General features: G+C 58.5%; 5 protein-coding genes across 5 annotated transcripts; 2 read left to right on the forward strand and 3 right to left on the reverse strand.

The window, feature by feature from the left end:
- Positions 1-125: 125 nt before the first annotated feature.
- BDY17DRAFT_163474 (uncharacterized protein) lies at positions 126-4,794 on the forward strand. Its single transcript, XM_033729740.1, has 2 exons — positions 126-3,069; positions 3,123-4,794. The coding sequence occupies exons 1-2, from the start codon at positions 406-408 to the stop codon at positions 4,599-4,601; spliced, it is 4,143 nt and encodes a 1,380-aa protein (XP_033589213.1). The 5' UTR covers positions 126-405; the 3' UTR covers positions 4,602-4,794.
- Positions 4,795-5,708, reverse strand: BDY17DRAFT_163475 (uncharacterized protein). The gene has a single exon (XM_033729741.1). It carries the CDS (start codon positions 5,606-5,608, stop codon positions 4,988-4,990), a length of 621 nt encoding a protein of 206 aa, XP_033589214.1. The 5' UTR covers positions 5,609-5,708; the 3' UTR covers positions 4,795-4,987.
- A 637-nt stretch (positions 5,709-6,345) lies between these two features.
- On the reverse strand, positions 6,346-8,087 carry BDY17DRAFT_298890 (uncharacterized protein). Its single transcript, XM_033733816.1, has 3 exons — positions 7,770-8,087; positions 7,187-7,713; positions 6,346-7,133 (listed from the first exon to the last, which is right to left on the reverse strand). Exons 1-3 carry the CDS (start codon positions 8,037-8,039, stop codon positions 6,515-6,517), a joined length of 1,416 nt encoding a protein of 471 aa, XP_033589215.1. The 5' UTR covers positions 8,040-8,087; the 3' UTR covers positions 6,346-6,514.
- Positions 8,088-8,278: 191 nt separating this feature from the next.
- On the forward strand, positions 8,279-8,938 carry BDY17DRAFT_324914 (uncharacterized protein; the record flags this gene model as incomplete). The annotated part of the gene is made up of 2 exons (XM_033737280.1): positions 8,279-8,732; positions 8,790-8,938. The coding sequence occupies 2 exons, from the start codon at positions 8,279-8,281 to the stop codon at positions 8,936-8,938; spliced, it is 603 nt and encodes a 200-aa protein (XP_033589216.1).
- Positions 8,939-9,073: 135 nt separating this feature from the next.
- BDY17DRAFT_163585 (uncharacterized protein) lies at positions 9,074-13,409 on the reverse strand. The gene has a single exon (XM_033729744.1). It carries the CDS (start codon positions 13,252-13,254, stop codon positions 9,208-9,210), a length of 4,047 nt encoding a protein of 1,348 aa, XP_033589217.1. The 5' UTR covers positions 13,255-13,409; the 3' UTR covers positions 9,074-9,207.
- Between the last annotated feature and the right edge of the window lie 163 nt (positions 13,410-13,572).

A 13,572-nucleotide genomic window follows, 5' to 3' on the forward strand; every position in this document is an offset into this window, starting at 1 on the left:
GGCTTGCTCGGTGGGGTTAATGCAAATCAAATCGCCGTCAAGATTAGCGGCCGAGGGTGCAGGTTAGCTGCGTCGCCATGCACGTAGCATTCGCCGGCCCTGAAGTGTAATTCGCTGGCCGTGCAGGCAGACCGCCGCATGCGGTAATTGGAACGACGTTACCATGCCTGCCACCTCTCTGCCCACTCTCCTCGCATCTTTCGCTCATTCCACCAGGCTAAGCGCTCTCCTTCAATGAGGCCCCGTGTCGACAGCATGCAAGGCTGCATCCGTGTGTTGCGCCCTGGCTCCAGCTAATCCACCCAGCCCCACCCCACACGGCACAGCCAACCCGCCAGCCAGCCAGCCATTGATCGACTCCTCCACCATCCACCACCGCACGAGCGCGCGGGCCAAGCTGCGCCAATGGAGGAAACGCAGTACGACCGAAATGTCGACCACCTCGTCTCTCCCATCACCCCCGATGCCTCTTCGCCCTCCCGCCCAAATTCCTCCGGCGTCGATGCTGCATTCCCCGCCATGTCGAGGAAGATGAGCTACGAGTCGGACCACAACTCCACCGTCTCCGGCATTACTCACCACTTCCCCAGCAAAGCCGTCAAGGTCGAGCCCGCGCCCGCCTACGTCGGCCCCGCCGGCGCGGCGCAAGTCGTCAGCGAGCACCTGGCGTCGAGGAAGCGGCCGTCGAGCGATTCGGAAGATGAAGACGATGCCGACCGCCAAGATGTTCACTTCTCCGAGCCCGCCCTGGCCCTCATCAACGCATTCCTCGACCATCTGTTACACAGCTTCCTCTCCCTTGCCCGCTCCACGAGCATGCTCGCCCTTCGGCCCGCGGTAACAGAAGTGTTGAAGCAACGCTTGGCTCGAGCGGCCATAAGCAGCGCCGATGCCGAGCTCGCTGAGCTATTGTCCGGCGGCGAAGAGGAGGAAGAGTTAGATGGGAAACACCAGGTGCAGGAAGCGCGGCGGAAATGGGATCTTCAGCTGGTGTGGAAGCGGACTCGCCTGCGAGTCATGGTGTATATACACTTGGGGGACATGGAGGACGAGGACGAGCAGCGGTGGGTGGAGAGAGATGTACTCTTCACCGACACCGAGCGCCGCTTTTCCACGGACAGTGGCCTCGTGTCGTGGTCCGCTGCCATCTTCTTGACGTCTGTGATTGAGTATGTTGCAGAACAGGCGCTTCAGGTCGCTGGACAGGCGGCATTCGCCCGCGTGGACCGACAGAGCCGCAGCCGCCGTTCTACCTCGACCGTTGGAGCGGCAGAGGAGAGCGTCATGGTAGAGGAATACGACGTCGAGAAGATCGCGCTCAACGCCTCCCTCGGTCGTCTGTGGCGCACGTGGAGGAAGGCGTTGCGCAACAGCGCTCCTGCGCAGAACACATCTTCGCCATCGCCGGTATCGAAACGGCGGGACAACATGAGCTCGGCGTGGAGCAACCATAGCAACGGCTTCGATTCGCGGCCAGCATCACGAGCCCGCCCCGAAGACACCATACCCGACGTCTTCTATACCGAGCACATCCTTGCGGCCAATATCCCGCTTCCCATGACTGGCGGATCCGCACGAGACTTGGATGAGATCGCTGCCGTGGGCCTGGCGAAAGATCCAGACGACCGAGAAGGCGAAGGTGATGGCATTGAGCAAGCACACGGCCCCTATCCCGAGCACGTGCTCGCTTCCCTCATCCCCCTGCCCATGGCTTCGCAGCAAAAGGATGTGGATGAAATTGTCGTCCCAGGCCTGGCGAGAGATCCCGAGGCCGAGCAAGACGCCGAGTCTCCCGCCAGTGAGGGTTATCCGGCGCTGGCGCTGGCTGTCCTGGTCGCGCTTCCCATGGCTGATGCCGTCCGTGACGTGGATGAGATTGAAGTGCCAGGATTGGCGACAGACCCGGATACACCGAATGGCAAGCATACCTCAACCCCACGCAACCGTCGGCGAAGTTTCCACGAATATCTGCCGTCCTCTGCTGCAGCCGGCCCCGCAAACGCAGGAGCTGCCAACTCCAAAGATCCCGAACTTACAGCGCCCACTTCTACCGTTTCTCGTACACGATCAATGTCTCATCCACCCCCTACCCCCCCATCAATGTGGACAGAAGATGATCCCGCAGACTCGACTGCACTCGAAACAGCGCATGCGGATGACAAACTTCCAGAGGATGCGACTGCAGCCGAAGCAACGCAGGTCCAGCAGCCAGAGCCAGAACCAACGGCCAACGAGACTGAGAATGACGTGTCGCGTGACGGACAAGCCCCAGTCGCAACACAGGGAAAGCCCGAGGGCATATCTTCCGCGCTCGCGACAGGCTCGGCGGTGGCTGCGGTTGGCCTTTTGGCGGGCGCTGGTGCTGCAGTCGGCGTTGTAGCGGGTGCTGGTACTGCCGCCGGCATGGCACTTGCCAGCAAATCTACAGACCAGACATCCAAGCCGTCGACGGAAAAGGAGGTTGCCAGCGTTCTCGAACCCTCGCAGCATGCGTCACCCTATCAAGACGGTGCCGCGATCGATAGCCAGAAAAGCTTGGTCGACATCAAGTCAAAGACTGCCGTCAACGGAGGTTCGGGAGATGCATCACTGCAGGTGCCGTCCGGCCTGGCCGCCTCCGCAGCCCCAGCATTCAAGCGGTCGACTTCAGAGGGTACTTCGTACAGCCTCGGCAACGAAGAAAAACAGGCCATCACACCTTCCCCGCGAGCGTCACCAGGCCCTGCGCCGCGCACATTCTTGAACCTCCTTCCCGATGAGGACGACGCGCCCGACCATCCAGAAGCGATGGACGGTCCCGCTCAGCGAACGCCGACAAATCATGTTGTACCACAGCAACCCTCGAACAAGAAACCCACCCTCACTCCTGTAATCACATCATCCCTGCCTCCGTCAGCAGCCGTGGCAAGGGTGGCGGGCCTGAAAGGCAGCGAGCCGAATTCTGCCACTGCCTCGGAGAAGGCCGTGACCAGTGCATCCATTCGAGGCCCGGAAGACTTTGATTCATTTGTGCAGGGCGGCGAGACGCTGAAGTACACCCTGACGCCAGTGCACGTTCGGGATGGATCGGTAAGTAGAGCAAGGGGCGTTGTGTGGAATGTAAACGCTGACACCGCGTCCAGATGGATAGTTCTGTCCGTTACGCTAGATCGTCTCCGTCTCCTGTTGAGATGGATGCGACTCCAGTCACGCCAAAGCAAGCGCCGTTGTCACCTTCTACCCGAGCAGGAAGGAGCAGTACTCCGAGAAGCGTGGCTGGAGCGACCGATCGCAAGTCCTCGAACGAAACCCGCCGGTCCCACAGCCGACCGACGCCACGAAACACGAGCAGTCATCGCAACAGCGGCTTGCTGGCTCGTGAGGCCCGAGTGGTCACGGAATCGACTCGAGACTTTGCGGACTTCATTCGCTCTACCGCGCCGGACAAAGAGATTTCTGCGCGTCCGATCTTGCCGAATGCGTCCACAGCATCCTTACATTCTTTGCGCTCCGCACACATCCAAGGAGCATCGAACTCGCGATCCACCTCACCCGCCCCGAGTCGAAGCAGGAATCTAGTCAACGGGAACGACACCGTACCTCCGGTTCCCCCAATCCCAGCGCAGCAGCGAGCAAAGTCCAACATGGAACCGCGTGGCGCCAAAATCGCAAACAATGCGAACTCGGACCTAGTTGACTTCATTCGCTCCGGACCAAATGAAAATGGCCAACGACGCGTCTCTCGCACCATGGCGCCTTCTCGAGCGACCTTGGATTCGGTCCGTTCGGACTATGCTGCTAGACCCAGCGCAGAGAGGCAGATGGACTCGAGTTATCAGACCGCATCGTCCATCCAAACAGCATCGCTAAGAACATCAACCAACTCGCGCTCCGCGTTGTTGAATGGTGTCAATCAAGGCTCGAATGGCTACTCCAATGGAGTTGGACAAGCCATATCGACCGAGGCGAAAGTGTCTGCCGAGGAGGCGAACATCTCGCGCAAGAGATACCGCAACAAGGACCCGTACGCCATTGACTACGACGACGATGAAGATGAGGACGAGGACGAGGATGACGATGAAGCGCTCCTATCGTATGGAATGCCAAAGAAGCCCGCGCAGAGAAGCGAGAGCATGATGGACTTCTTACGCAACCAGGAGCCTCCTTCGAGCGGGCCGGTGAAGCCGCTCATCGACCCGAACAGCCCTACGGCACGCCGACTGATCAATGATGCCCGGGCCAAGCAGCAAGGCTATGTCGCGGATACACGCACGCGCTCAATGCCGGCCAACGGCGGCCCCCGCGCCGCCACAGCCGGACTTGCGCCGGGCAGCCAGCAGGCCCAAATCACCTCCAAAGCCGTAGCCAACAAGTCGAAGCCGGAAGCCAAGAGCTCGGGCTCGAAAAATCGATATGGCAGTACGTCCTTGCTGCACACCAATAATCTGTCGGACTTTATTCGCAACACCGGCCCGCCGGATGATCCCAACAGTGCGCCGGCGCCGACGGTCGGGAGGGAGTTCAAGGCGCCGGCGAGCAAGAGCGAGAAGACGAAGAAGAAGACGACGCTGGGCGGGATCTTCACGCGGCGCAAGAACACTACTTACCTGGACATGCCCTAGTTGGCTGGTCCAATTCACCCTCGGGCCATGTCTGTGGAGGATTAAAAGCGTTGACGATTGCATGAAACGGAGTAGGAGGAGGTGCGATACCCTTTTGGACGAATTGTCTGGGCTTTTGGAGTAGAGCGGTAGCGACGGTGCTTGGACGGTGAGCTGGGTAATCTCGTACGCTAGACTTGCTTATGTTGAGCGTTTTGTGTCAGTGACGTGCAAACTTGCACGTCGGTAAAGGATCAAATTTGATTTGGTCTGGCATTGAAATTAGAAAGCGTGCTTCTCAAAAGCACCTGGCGGCACCACGTCTCGCGTAAATGTCCACACAAGCTCAAGAGCTCTCGCATCGCCAGTCTCAAAGGTAAATAAAGCATAAACCAAGCTACCCTAGCTCAGAGTGCAAATGCCACGCCAAAGCCAGCCAGAGCCAAGCCGCCAAAGAATTCGCCGGAAAGATACAGGCCACTTGCCGCATTACCGGCACTCTGGGAGGCCGAAGGATTGGAGGCGGAAGTGGCGCTCGCGGGCGTGGCGGTTGTGAGGGTGGAGGCGGCGGTCTGCGTGGAACCGGTGCCGGTGTGGGTGACGAGGGTAGTGGAGGAGGCGGCGGTCATGGAGGAGCCGCCCGCGCCGCCCGGGCCACCCGGGCTGGTGGCGACGGAAGTCGAGATGCACACGATGGAGCGCACCACGACGTCGTTTGTGGAGACGTAGCTGGGCGCGGAGCTGTTGAAGGGAAGGCCGCTGGTGCCGGAGCCGTCGGTTTGCGACCAGGGGGTGCAGATGACGCTGTCGAAGGGGGTGAGAGAGGTGCCGGTCAGGTACAGGGTGGAGACTTGGTCGAGCGCGGTGCTGTTGTGGTAGACGGTGTTGAGGGGGATGGAGATGGTGGTGTTGGTTAGGTCGGTTCCCGCGCCGCCGTGGCTGGTCTCAATTACCACTTTGGCTGATGGGACGGCGGCTAAAGCAGTAGCCGCGAAGAGGACGGCGGAGGTGAGAGTGGTGGCGAGCATGGTGTCGGGATTCCCAGTTGTGCGGCAGCCCAAGAGGGGATGAGGTGGTGGTTTGTTGACACACCGCTCAGCGAGGTAGCAATGTTTCCCGAGCTCGCTCAAGCCAGGAGGAGGAAGGCAAGACGCAAGGTCGATCACAGAAGAGTGGATTTCAAGGTGGAGCGAAGCTTGGAAGTAAGGCGGGAATGCGCTGGGTGCCGTCACTGCGCCTCCCTTGGGCGATGTGGTGCGCGCGGGCGGGGGGTGAGTGAGATGAGGTCGGGGATGGAGATGGCAGGCGGCGCAGTTAAAAATAGCGGGGCCGCCCAGGCTGGATGCGGAACGGACACGATCCAATTAAACCTTGGCCCTGTCGCCCCCGGATCTGGACCCGACACACGCTTGGCCCCCGGCGCGTGTTTCTTGTCATTTCGCGGCACCTGACGCTGTCGTAACGGCGTTGTTGATGTCATGCTCTCTCCCCATCTACGCTCACGTGTGACGTGCAAGCCGTTAACAATTTACTCCTCGTCGTCAGGCGCGCTGCCGAGTTTACGATGCAGCGTGTCGCCGTCCACCACGTCCGACAGCAGCGTAGGAGCATCCTCTCAGCGCCGTGTTTCACACAACCGCGCGCCTGCACATGTGCCACAGCGCTGGGTGTGACGTCTCACGTGTAAGGCCCGTATCCACGTACATCCGTCACGACCCAGGCTACGTGCCCGAAGAAGTGGTTCGTGCTAGAAGAAATGGACCGTCTCCCTTACAACAAGCCTGAACGAGCCTCGGATTCAATCTAGGGCTTGCTATACTCTATGTATTCGATATTTGCGAGAAGCGCCAGGCCGTCGCAGGCCGTCAGCGAGCGGAAGTGGTGACCCACTGCTGGCACGTAGCCTGCCCCTGCCGCGTACTGATTCATCGGAATTACCCCCTGCTCGGACTGTCGTGTCTCAGCCTGATTGATCCATGCCCACGCCTGTGTCGGAGCTTCGACACCCATCCCGGCACCCTCAACGCCCAATACCATACCATCCCAGCCAAGAATCCAACCGCGTCGTTTTTGAATGCCAGACAGCCAGCGACCGTGATGAGCATCACCATCCACCGCTCTCTGCTCTCCCTCTCCACGTCTGCCGGCGTGTTCTGCACCGCTGTTGAACTTCCGTGATCTGCCTCGACCTGCTCCCAAACGTCGGGGGTGTTGAGCACCGTTTGCCCGACTTTGGCAAGCTCGACGCCCGCCGCGAGCACCATGATTCCCAGCAGGCTTTGCGGAAAGCGCGCCACTAACGGCAGAATGGCATATCCCGCGAATAGGCCCAGCACAAGCTTCACCGCCCCAAGAATGATGATGCTTGCACCGCTGCGAGCCCCGAAGCGGTATTGAGCCGCCAGGCCACCTGACCCGTGGCAGATAGGCATCGCACCAAACCAACACCCTATCAGATTGGAGATCGCCACGGACAAGCCAATAGATGTTGTAGATGGGGCGGGTGGGTAGTCGGGGAACAGCGTGGCAGATAGAGAAGTCACTGCCAGAATGCTGCTGACAGGTTAGCTACCTCTGAGCATTGGGGAAGTAGGTAGGAATCGAACCTGTTGAGGGTGGTAAGTGGCAGCTGTGGGATAGCGGCATCAATGGCCCCTGTTTTCCAAGCACTACCACCCGGGACACGAAGCTCTGGATGCCAAAGTCCCGCGCCTCGGATGGGTTTGAGATGAATGTCGCCTCCTTCCCAAGCACCCCCAGCCGGAGCGGCGGCTACCGCAGCGACAATGATACCGAATGCGAAGACGACCAGAGCATAAGGTAAACGAGGGAGAAGAGCCGCGATGACTAGCAGGATGAAGGCGGCGATGGCCCAGAGCCGATTGTCGTAGCTGGGCGCGGTCCAGTGCAGCGGTAGAATCATCGAGCCCGCAGAAATCACCAAAGCCAGGCCAGCGCCCACTTGGATGCCCTTCACCACAGGCACAGGAACCACCCTATGTAGCCATCGTAGCAGCCCGGTTGCACTGAGTAAGAGGACGGCAAAGCCCATCACCAACCCCGCGGCGGAAGTCTCTTCGTTGCTCAAATGCTGGCTAATGGCTACCGACGCAATGGCTTTCATCGGTTGTACCTGCATACCGTCAGACGCGTTTAGTGCTCGTCCGTCAACTGTAACTCAAGACGAACAGGTAGAGGAACACCAAACACCACGCCGGTGATGATATTGGTGATGCCGGAGAAAACGAGTGTGCTCGGTAGGTCGATGGACCCATTCATGGCCATGGCAATCATCAAAGGCAGCAATGTTCCCAGATCTCCGAGTGAGCCTGACAGCTCCGCCAACGGGGCATGTCGCAGGGTGTGGACATTGTGTCGGTGAATGGATCGCAGGTGCTCGCGGATTGACATTGACGATTTAGTGGGTGAGGGGATATTTTGCCGCCTCAATCCATCCATCTCGTATCGTCACACATGCGATAGTAAGTGAGGTGTTCAACATATGAAATCAGGGTACGAGGAAGAAAGGTCATGTCTGGCAGCCGAATTTCAAGCTCACGACTTTCGTCCCAGTACTTTAATTTTCAAGCATGCGAACGGCTCACTGAGCCTCACTTACACCACAGCCTTGCAACTGATGTGCTACACCCACAACGTCTACACGTCCCTCTACGAGCCATCCATCTCTCATCGAGAGGATGGCACCCAGACGCAAAGTAAAGATAGCCAGCGCGCGAGAACCAAATCCCTCCCCCAACGCCCAATTCAGCGCTCTCTACGCAGCCAACAAGAAACAGATTGCGTGTGAAGGCGTTATCGACACTCCTCGGACCGAAGACGAGCCTGCCCGCGCCCACGAGAGCCGCGACAAGGCATCAAAAGGGTTCCTAATGGCACTGCATGCATTTAGTGTGCCAGAACCTCGTACGCCTGAATTCTCCGAGCCGCTCTCCTCAGAACAGCGCACGGCGATCAAAAAGCTCTGGGAGTGGACAAAAAAAGAGAAACAGCGGCGAATCGATGGCGATCCAGCATCTTCCATTGCACCCGCACTCAGAGACTTCGCAGCCACCATTCCAACCACGAAGAGCGCCGAAGGTGGTGAGATCTGGGTGCCGATAAACAGGCCTCCGGTAACAGGATATGCCGCGCGTAAGTGACTGACTCTTGACTCTTCTGCTATCTACTAACATCTATGACTACATGTAGGAGATGTTGATGACATGAGTTCGGAGTCCGAGCCAGACTTTGATTTACCCGTGCTATCGACGGAATTGCAAGCGCTGGTCGATCTCAACAACCTACCTGTCTTCATTGAGAAGAAGAAGATCAAGGAGGGGATTACGGAGGAGAAGTAGAACGAACAGCTCGCGGACAAAATTATGGGCGGACTTGCGGAGATAGGCGACAAGGTGAAGGCAGAGAGCGAGGCGAAGAGGGATGCGACGAAGGAGACAACGAAGGAGACGAAGAAAATTCCATCGGCTCCCAAGTCCCAAGAGAAATAGCAATCGAGTGAAAGGAGAAGAAGCAGCGGAAAGCCAATTATCGAGTCAGTTGGAGAGGCAGATCCAGATGAACGTGAAGATTCTGCGGCCACTCGGTACTTCTACTGCTTCGGTTCCCTTTACTCAAATCTGCCAGTAAGTCCACGACTCAGAGCGCTGCTATTCCGTCTCAGCTGCGCGATCCTCGCCGTATTCTCCTCCCGCCTCTTCGCGCTCGCTTCAACAATCGCCCGCCTCTCCTCCGCTCGCGCCTGATACGCGAGCGAAGACTTCTTCGTCCCTCCCATCTTCACCCCGCTGCTCTCCCGCGATAACGACGGGACGCTGACTCCACGTTCGTTGGCTCCAGTAGCCACATTGGTGGTCGCGCGGCGCAGTAGCGATGGCACTTTGAATCCGCCCGTCGTCGGTCCTGCTGCCCAGGCTGTTCGGCCATGGGCGCTCTCGGGGTTACTAACCATTCGCTTCAACGATAGACGGTCCACAATGCCAGTTTTCGGTGCTGTACGACGATGGACCGCCGGCATGGGTGCAGGATTAACGATCTTCGCCTCGAAGCTAGCAGGGTTCGGAGCAAAGCCGCCATCGTTGCTGCGCGCTGCTTCCGCTGCAACAAGATCGGTGTCGTCCTCGGTGTCCGATGCCCTGTCCGCTGGTTCCTCACCTTCAGAGTCCGAAAGGAGCTCCGTTGCGGAAGCACCGGACATGAAGGCCGCGTTGGGCTCCTCGAGCAGAAAGCTGACGGACTCTTGGACCTGCAGCAAGCTCGTTGGTCTTCTGAGTGCCGAATCTCGAGTCCGTCGCTGCTTCGTTGGTCGCCCTTCCCTATCGACGTCGTCTCCCGCCGGCGGCAGACGACGTTTGTTCCCGCTGGTCTCCCTCAGCGGGCTCGTCGGTCGCGATTGCGACGCTTGACTGGTATTCTGGGTAGCTGACGCGGATTCGTCTTCATCGCTCGAGAGTTTGACCAGATCGTCTTCCCCATCATCGTCGGCGATCGCTCTGAGGAACGCATTCTTGCCCTTGCTCTGCCTGCCTTCAGCCAGAGAGGCGACATTGACGTCTTTCAATAGCGCCTTCCTCTTTCTCGCCTCCTCCTGCTGTCTCATCTGCCTCCTTCTCGCCGCCATCTCATCCTCGTCTTCCTCCAAATCGAATGCGTTGGCTCCCATTCTCTTCCTGAACCCACCCGTTGTCACCTCCTTGTACAGCTTGCTGATTTCGGCTTCATCGCTAATTCGCTGTCGCTCTGCAAAGTGCGCGGCAATCGCTCGCTCATCGACTTCGATGTGAGACGAGTCAATCATCTCCTTGTCCTCCTCGGTTTCGGGAGCCACAAAGTCATCGCCACCCAGACCTGCGTACTCATCCTCGGACTCTTCTGCCTGCTCGTCCATCATCGCGCGCATCTCCTTGTCCGCTTCCGCGCGTTCGGCGGTGGTCAAGGCCTCCTTTTGACGCCGCCGCATCTCACGGAATGCATCCTTCTTCTCTGCGCGGATAGATGCTGCGGGGACGACATCTTCATCACTTTCGTCTGACTCTGCCACTCGCCTGCGAATAAGACGACCACGTCGATCGGGAGCCTGGGAAGGGGCGGGGGACTCGCTGACGCGCAGGCGAACGGTTGACTGGGTCTCGTGCTCCACACCGGCACTAGCAGTCCACTCTCCTCTGAGCTGTAGATCCCACGGAGACGGTAATCCCGGATCTGGTGATGGTTCCCAGCCGGGCGTTTCAGTGAGAGCAGAGTTGCCGCGCTTCAGATGCGCCGGTGCAGGAGTTTCAGGGGGCTGAGTTTCCCATTGCAAGTCAACACGCTGGCTTTCAGGAACTTGGCTTTCATCTGTGGGGACCGTCTGCGGCTCGTCATCCATTTGCGTGTCCAAGTCGAGGAGGAAGTCTGGTGGTGCAGCAACAGAAGGGGGTGCGATCCGTCGCAAGATATCATACGAGTCCTCTTGCGTCGTCTGCGTAGGTGTCTGCATCGTCGCATTGAACGCTTGCGTCGGGCTTAAGAATGCATCGGTATTACCTGCGGCGCCAAAGTTGAAAGCTGCGAAGGGGTCGTCCGCTTTGGCTGTGGATGGCGCATCCTCGTGCTCGGATGATACGAGATCCTCGTCGTCTTCATCCCTGATGACTCGAGAGACTCGAGCTTTCCGAGACGGTGCTGCGGGAGTGGCGAGCTCTGTTCTAGTATCGTCTGTGCCGTCCAGAACTGGATCGAGAGCCACATCGTCTTGCTCGTTACTGTCCACGTCAGCGATCTCAGGTGCCTCGTCCACTTCCACATCCTCGTCCTCTGCCTCGTCGTCTCCATCCTCATCCTCATCCTCATCTTCCTCTTCCTCTTCGCTTGCCTCTTCGGCAGCAGCATCCACAAGATCGTTCCCATCCTGCTCCATGTCACTGCCGCTGTCGGAGTAGTCCTCATCTTCGTCCTCGTCTTCGTCTTCACTCGCCACCATCGCATCCCCACCGTCGGCGCCCTTCTTTACAGCCTTCTCCGCCTGCCTCAATTTGAGGGCATCTTGCCGAGCCTTCTCAAGCAGGTCCTCGAAAGCTTCTGCTTCCCTCTCTCGTTCCTCCACGGATTGAATTTCGATACCCTTGGCTCTGAGCTCCTCGATGCGCTCCAGCTGCGCTTGGCGTGCTTGCTCCTTGGCCTTCTTACGAAGCTGAAGGTCCAATGTCTGTGGGGCGACAGATGGACGTGAGGATTTTTTACGCGCCGGCACATCATTTACGTGCAAGTGAGCAAGATGCTTCAGATGCTGGATCGCTTTCGAGTCGGCAGATCGTTTCGCGCCTTTTGAGCCGGTTGCTTTCTCAAACACTTGAAGATGTGCTGGCAGATTGGGGACAATATCGAGATCATCATCGCTGCTGTCATCCTGTCGCATAGCCTTCTTGCCCAGCCGCGCCAGTTTGAGCCCCCTGTTCTCCTGCACAGCTTCCTTCGCCGGGGACGTACGCCGGGCCGTGGGTATTTGTGATGATTTGAGCACCTCCGCGATGTCTGGCAGATCTTCATCGTCGGCGTCAGTCTCGAGGAAAGCCGCAACAGTATGCTGCTGCGTGGGTACGAGTTTGTTCAGAGCTCCGTGATCCACTAGACTCTTTTGCCTATCCAAGGGGGTGGGCGGGCTCGAGGGGGGTGTGCTGGCCGGTTCCCTCTCTTCGATGTCATCACTACTGGGCGCCGAAGAGGTTCCAGCTTCCTTTTCGGCGATCACGGTCGGCGGCAGGGCAGGTGACTGGCGAAAGTTGAACTTAGCGAAGAGATCGGTGGTGGTGAACTTCTTCTTGACCTTCATCTGATGTGCCAGAGCTTGCTGGCGTGTCAATCGTTGCGTCTCGCGCTCCATCTCCAGGAGAGCCTTCTTGCTAGCCTTTCGGGATGGACGAGTGGCGTCCGACATGATCTGCTCGATGTTTGGATCGACAGGATCCTGGGCATCTTCAAACATCTCGTCTGGCAGGTCTGAGGAGGGTCCGGCGTGGGCGGCAGCCTTCTTTCGTGCTTTCTCCTCGGCTTCTCGCTCCAAACGTTCGGCTCGCTTCTGTGCCACCAGTTCTGCCAGCTTCTCTTTGCCTCCAAACGGGTTGGTAGGCAGGTCATCCTCGCTCTGCGCACCGATGGACTTGGCGGGGCTCACGAACAGACCGTTGCCGCTTTCAGTTCCGCGTGGGGATGGTGAGTCGGACCGGGCGCGGCTGGATATTTTCATAGGGGTAGCTGAGTAGAGGTCATCATCATCGGAATCGGAGCCGGCGGCGGGCTGTTGAAGGCTAGGGTTTTTTTGACGAGGTGAAACATCCAGCGCTGAAGACGTGTTGCTCTTGGTGTGAAGCATGCGTCTCGCGGCGCGACCTTGTGGTTTTCGGATCTCTTCTTCATCATCTTCCTCCGAGTCGGATGCAGAGTGCTGCGTGGGCATGGAAGACGCTTCACAGGAGGCTGGAAGTTGGTGGACATCGAGGTCGGGATTTGTGAGAGGCCGTCCAACCTGCGCGTCTTTAGACGGAGAAGGGCTGGGGGCATTATCGATCTCGTCGTCGATGTCTGCGAGCATTCGCGCGACCTTGGTCCGTGGAGTCAACATTTCGACAGTTGAGGCGCCATCGCGATTGCTGGCGGGGGAAGAGGACGCTGTGGACATGCTGATTGCAGTAGATGTCGTTACATCCAGCGTGATGGAGGAGGAACCATGCACATATATGAGAGACGTAACTGAAGGGAATGCAAGAACAGACAGTGCAATAGCGATGTAGAGTAAGAAGAGCGGTGGTTCAACGGGCGGGAAGAAGTCGCGGTGTTTTCAGCAAATGCACGGCAGCTCGACGCGCGGGAAGACGCGTTCCATTCAAGTGACGCCCGCGAGGAGCTTACCTAATGAACACGCTCTCACGCGCATTTCCGGCCTGCAGCCCGCCATTCCTCTGTCCACCCCATTCCGTGGATCTCGTTGATTTCTGCA

This window comes from Neohortaea acidophila (genome assembly GCF_010093505.1).
Source record: "Neohortaea acidophila strain CBS 113389 unplaced genomic scaffold BDY17scaffold_6, whole genome shotgun sequence".
Taxonomy (NCBI): domain Eukaryota; kingdom Fungi; phylum Ascomycota; class Dothideomycetes; order Mycosphaerellales; family Teratosphaeriaceae; genus Neohortaea; species Neohortaea acidophila.

Excerpts from the sequence above, each read along its gene's own strand:
- BDY17DRAFT_163475 (XM_033729741.1), bottom strand. The coding sequence starts at position 5,608 with ATGCTCGCCACCACTCTCACCTCCGCCGTCCTCTTCGCGGCTACTGCT.
- BDY17DRAFT_298890 (XM_033733816.1), bottom strand. The coding sequence starts at position 8,039 with ATGGATGGATTGAGGCGGCAAAATATCCCCTCACCCACTAAATCGTCA. Across the intron at positions 7,714-7,769 it reads TGTTTGGTGTTCCTCTACCT|GTACAACCGATGAAAGCCAT; the intron begins GTTCGTCTTGAG and ends GACGGTATGCAG. Across the intron at positions 7,134-7,186 it reads CCACTTACCACCCTCAACAG|CATTCTGGCAGTGACTTCTC; the intron begins GTTCGATTCCTA and ends ACCTGTCAGCAG.
- BDY17DRAFT_163585 (XM_033729744.1), bottom strand. The coding sequence starts at position 13,254 with ATGTCCACAGCGTCCTCTTCCCCCGCCAGCAATCGCGATGGCGCCTCA.
- BDY17DRAFT_163474 (XM_033729740.1), top strand. The coding sequence starts at position 406 with ATGGAGGAAACGCAGTACGACCGAAATGTCGACCACCTCGTCTCTCCC. Across the intron at positions 3,070-3,122 it reads TGCACGTTCGGGATGGATCG|ATGGATAGTTCTGTCCGTTA; the intron begins GTAAGTAGAGCA and ends CACCGCGTCCAG.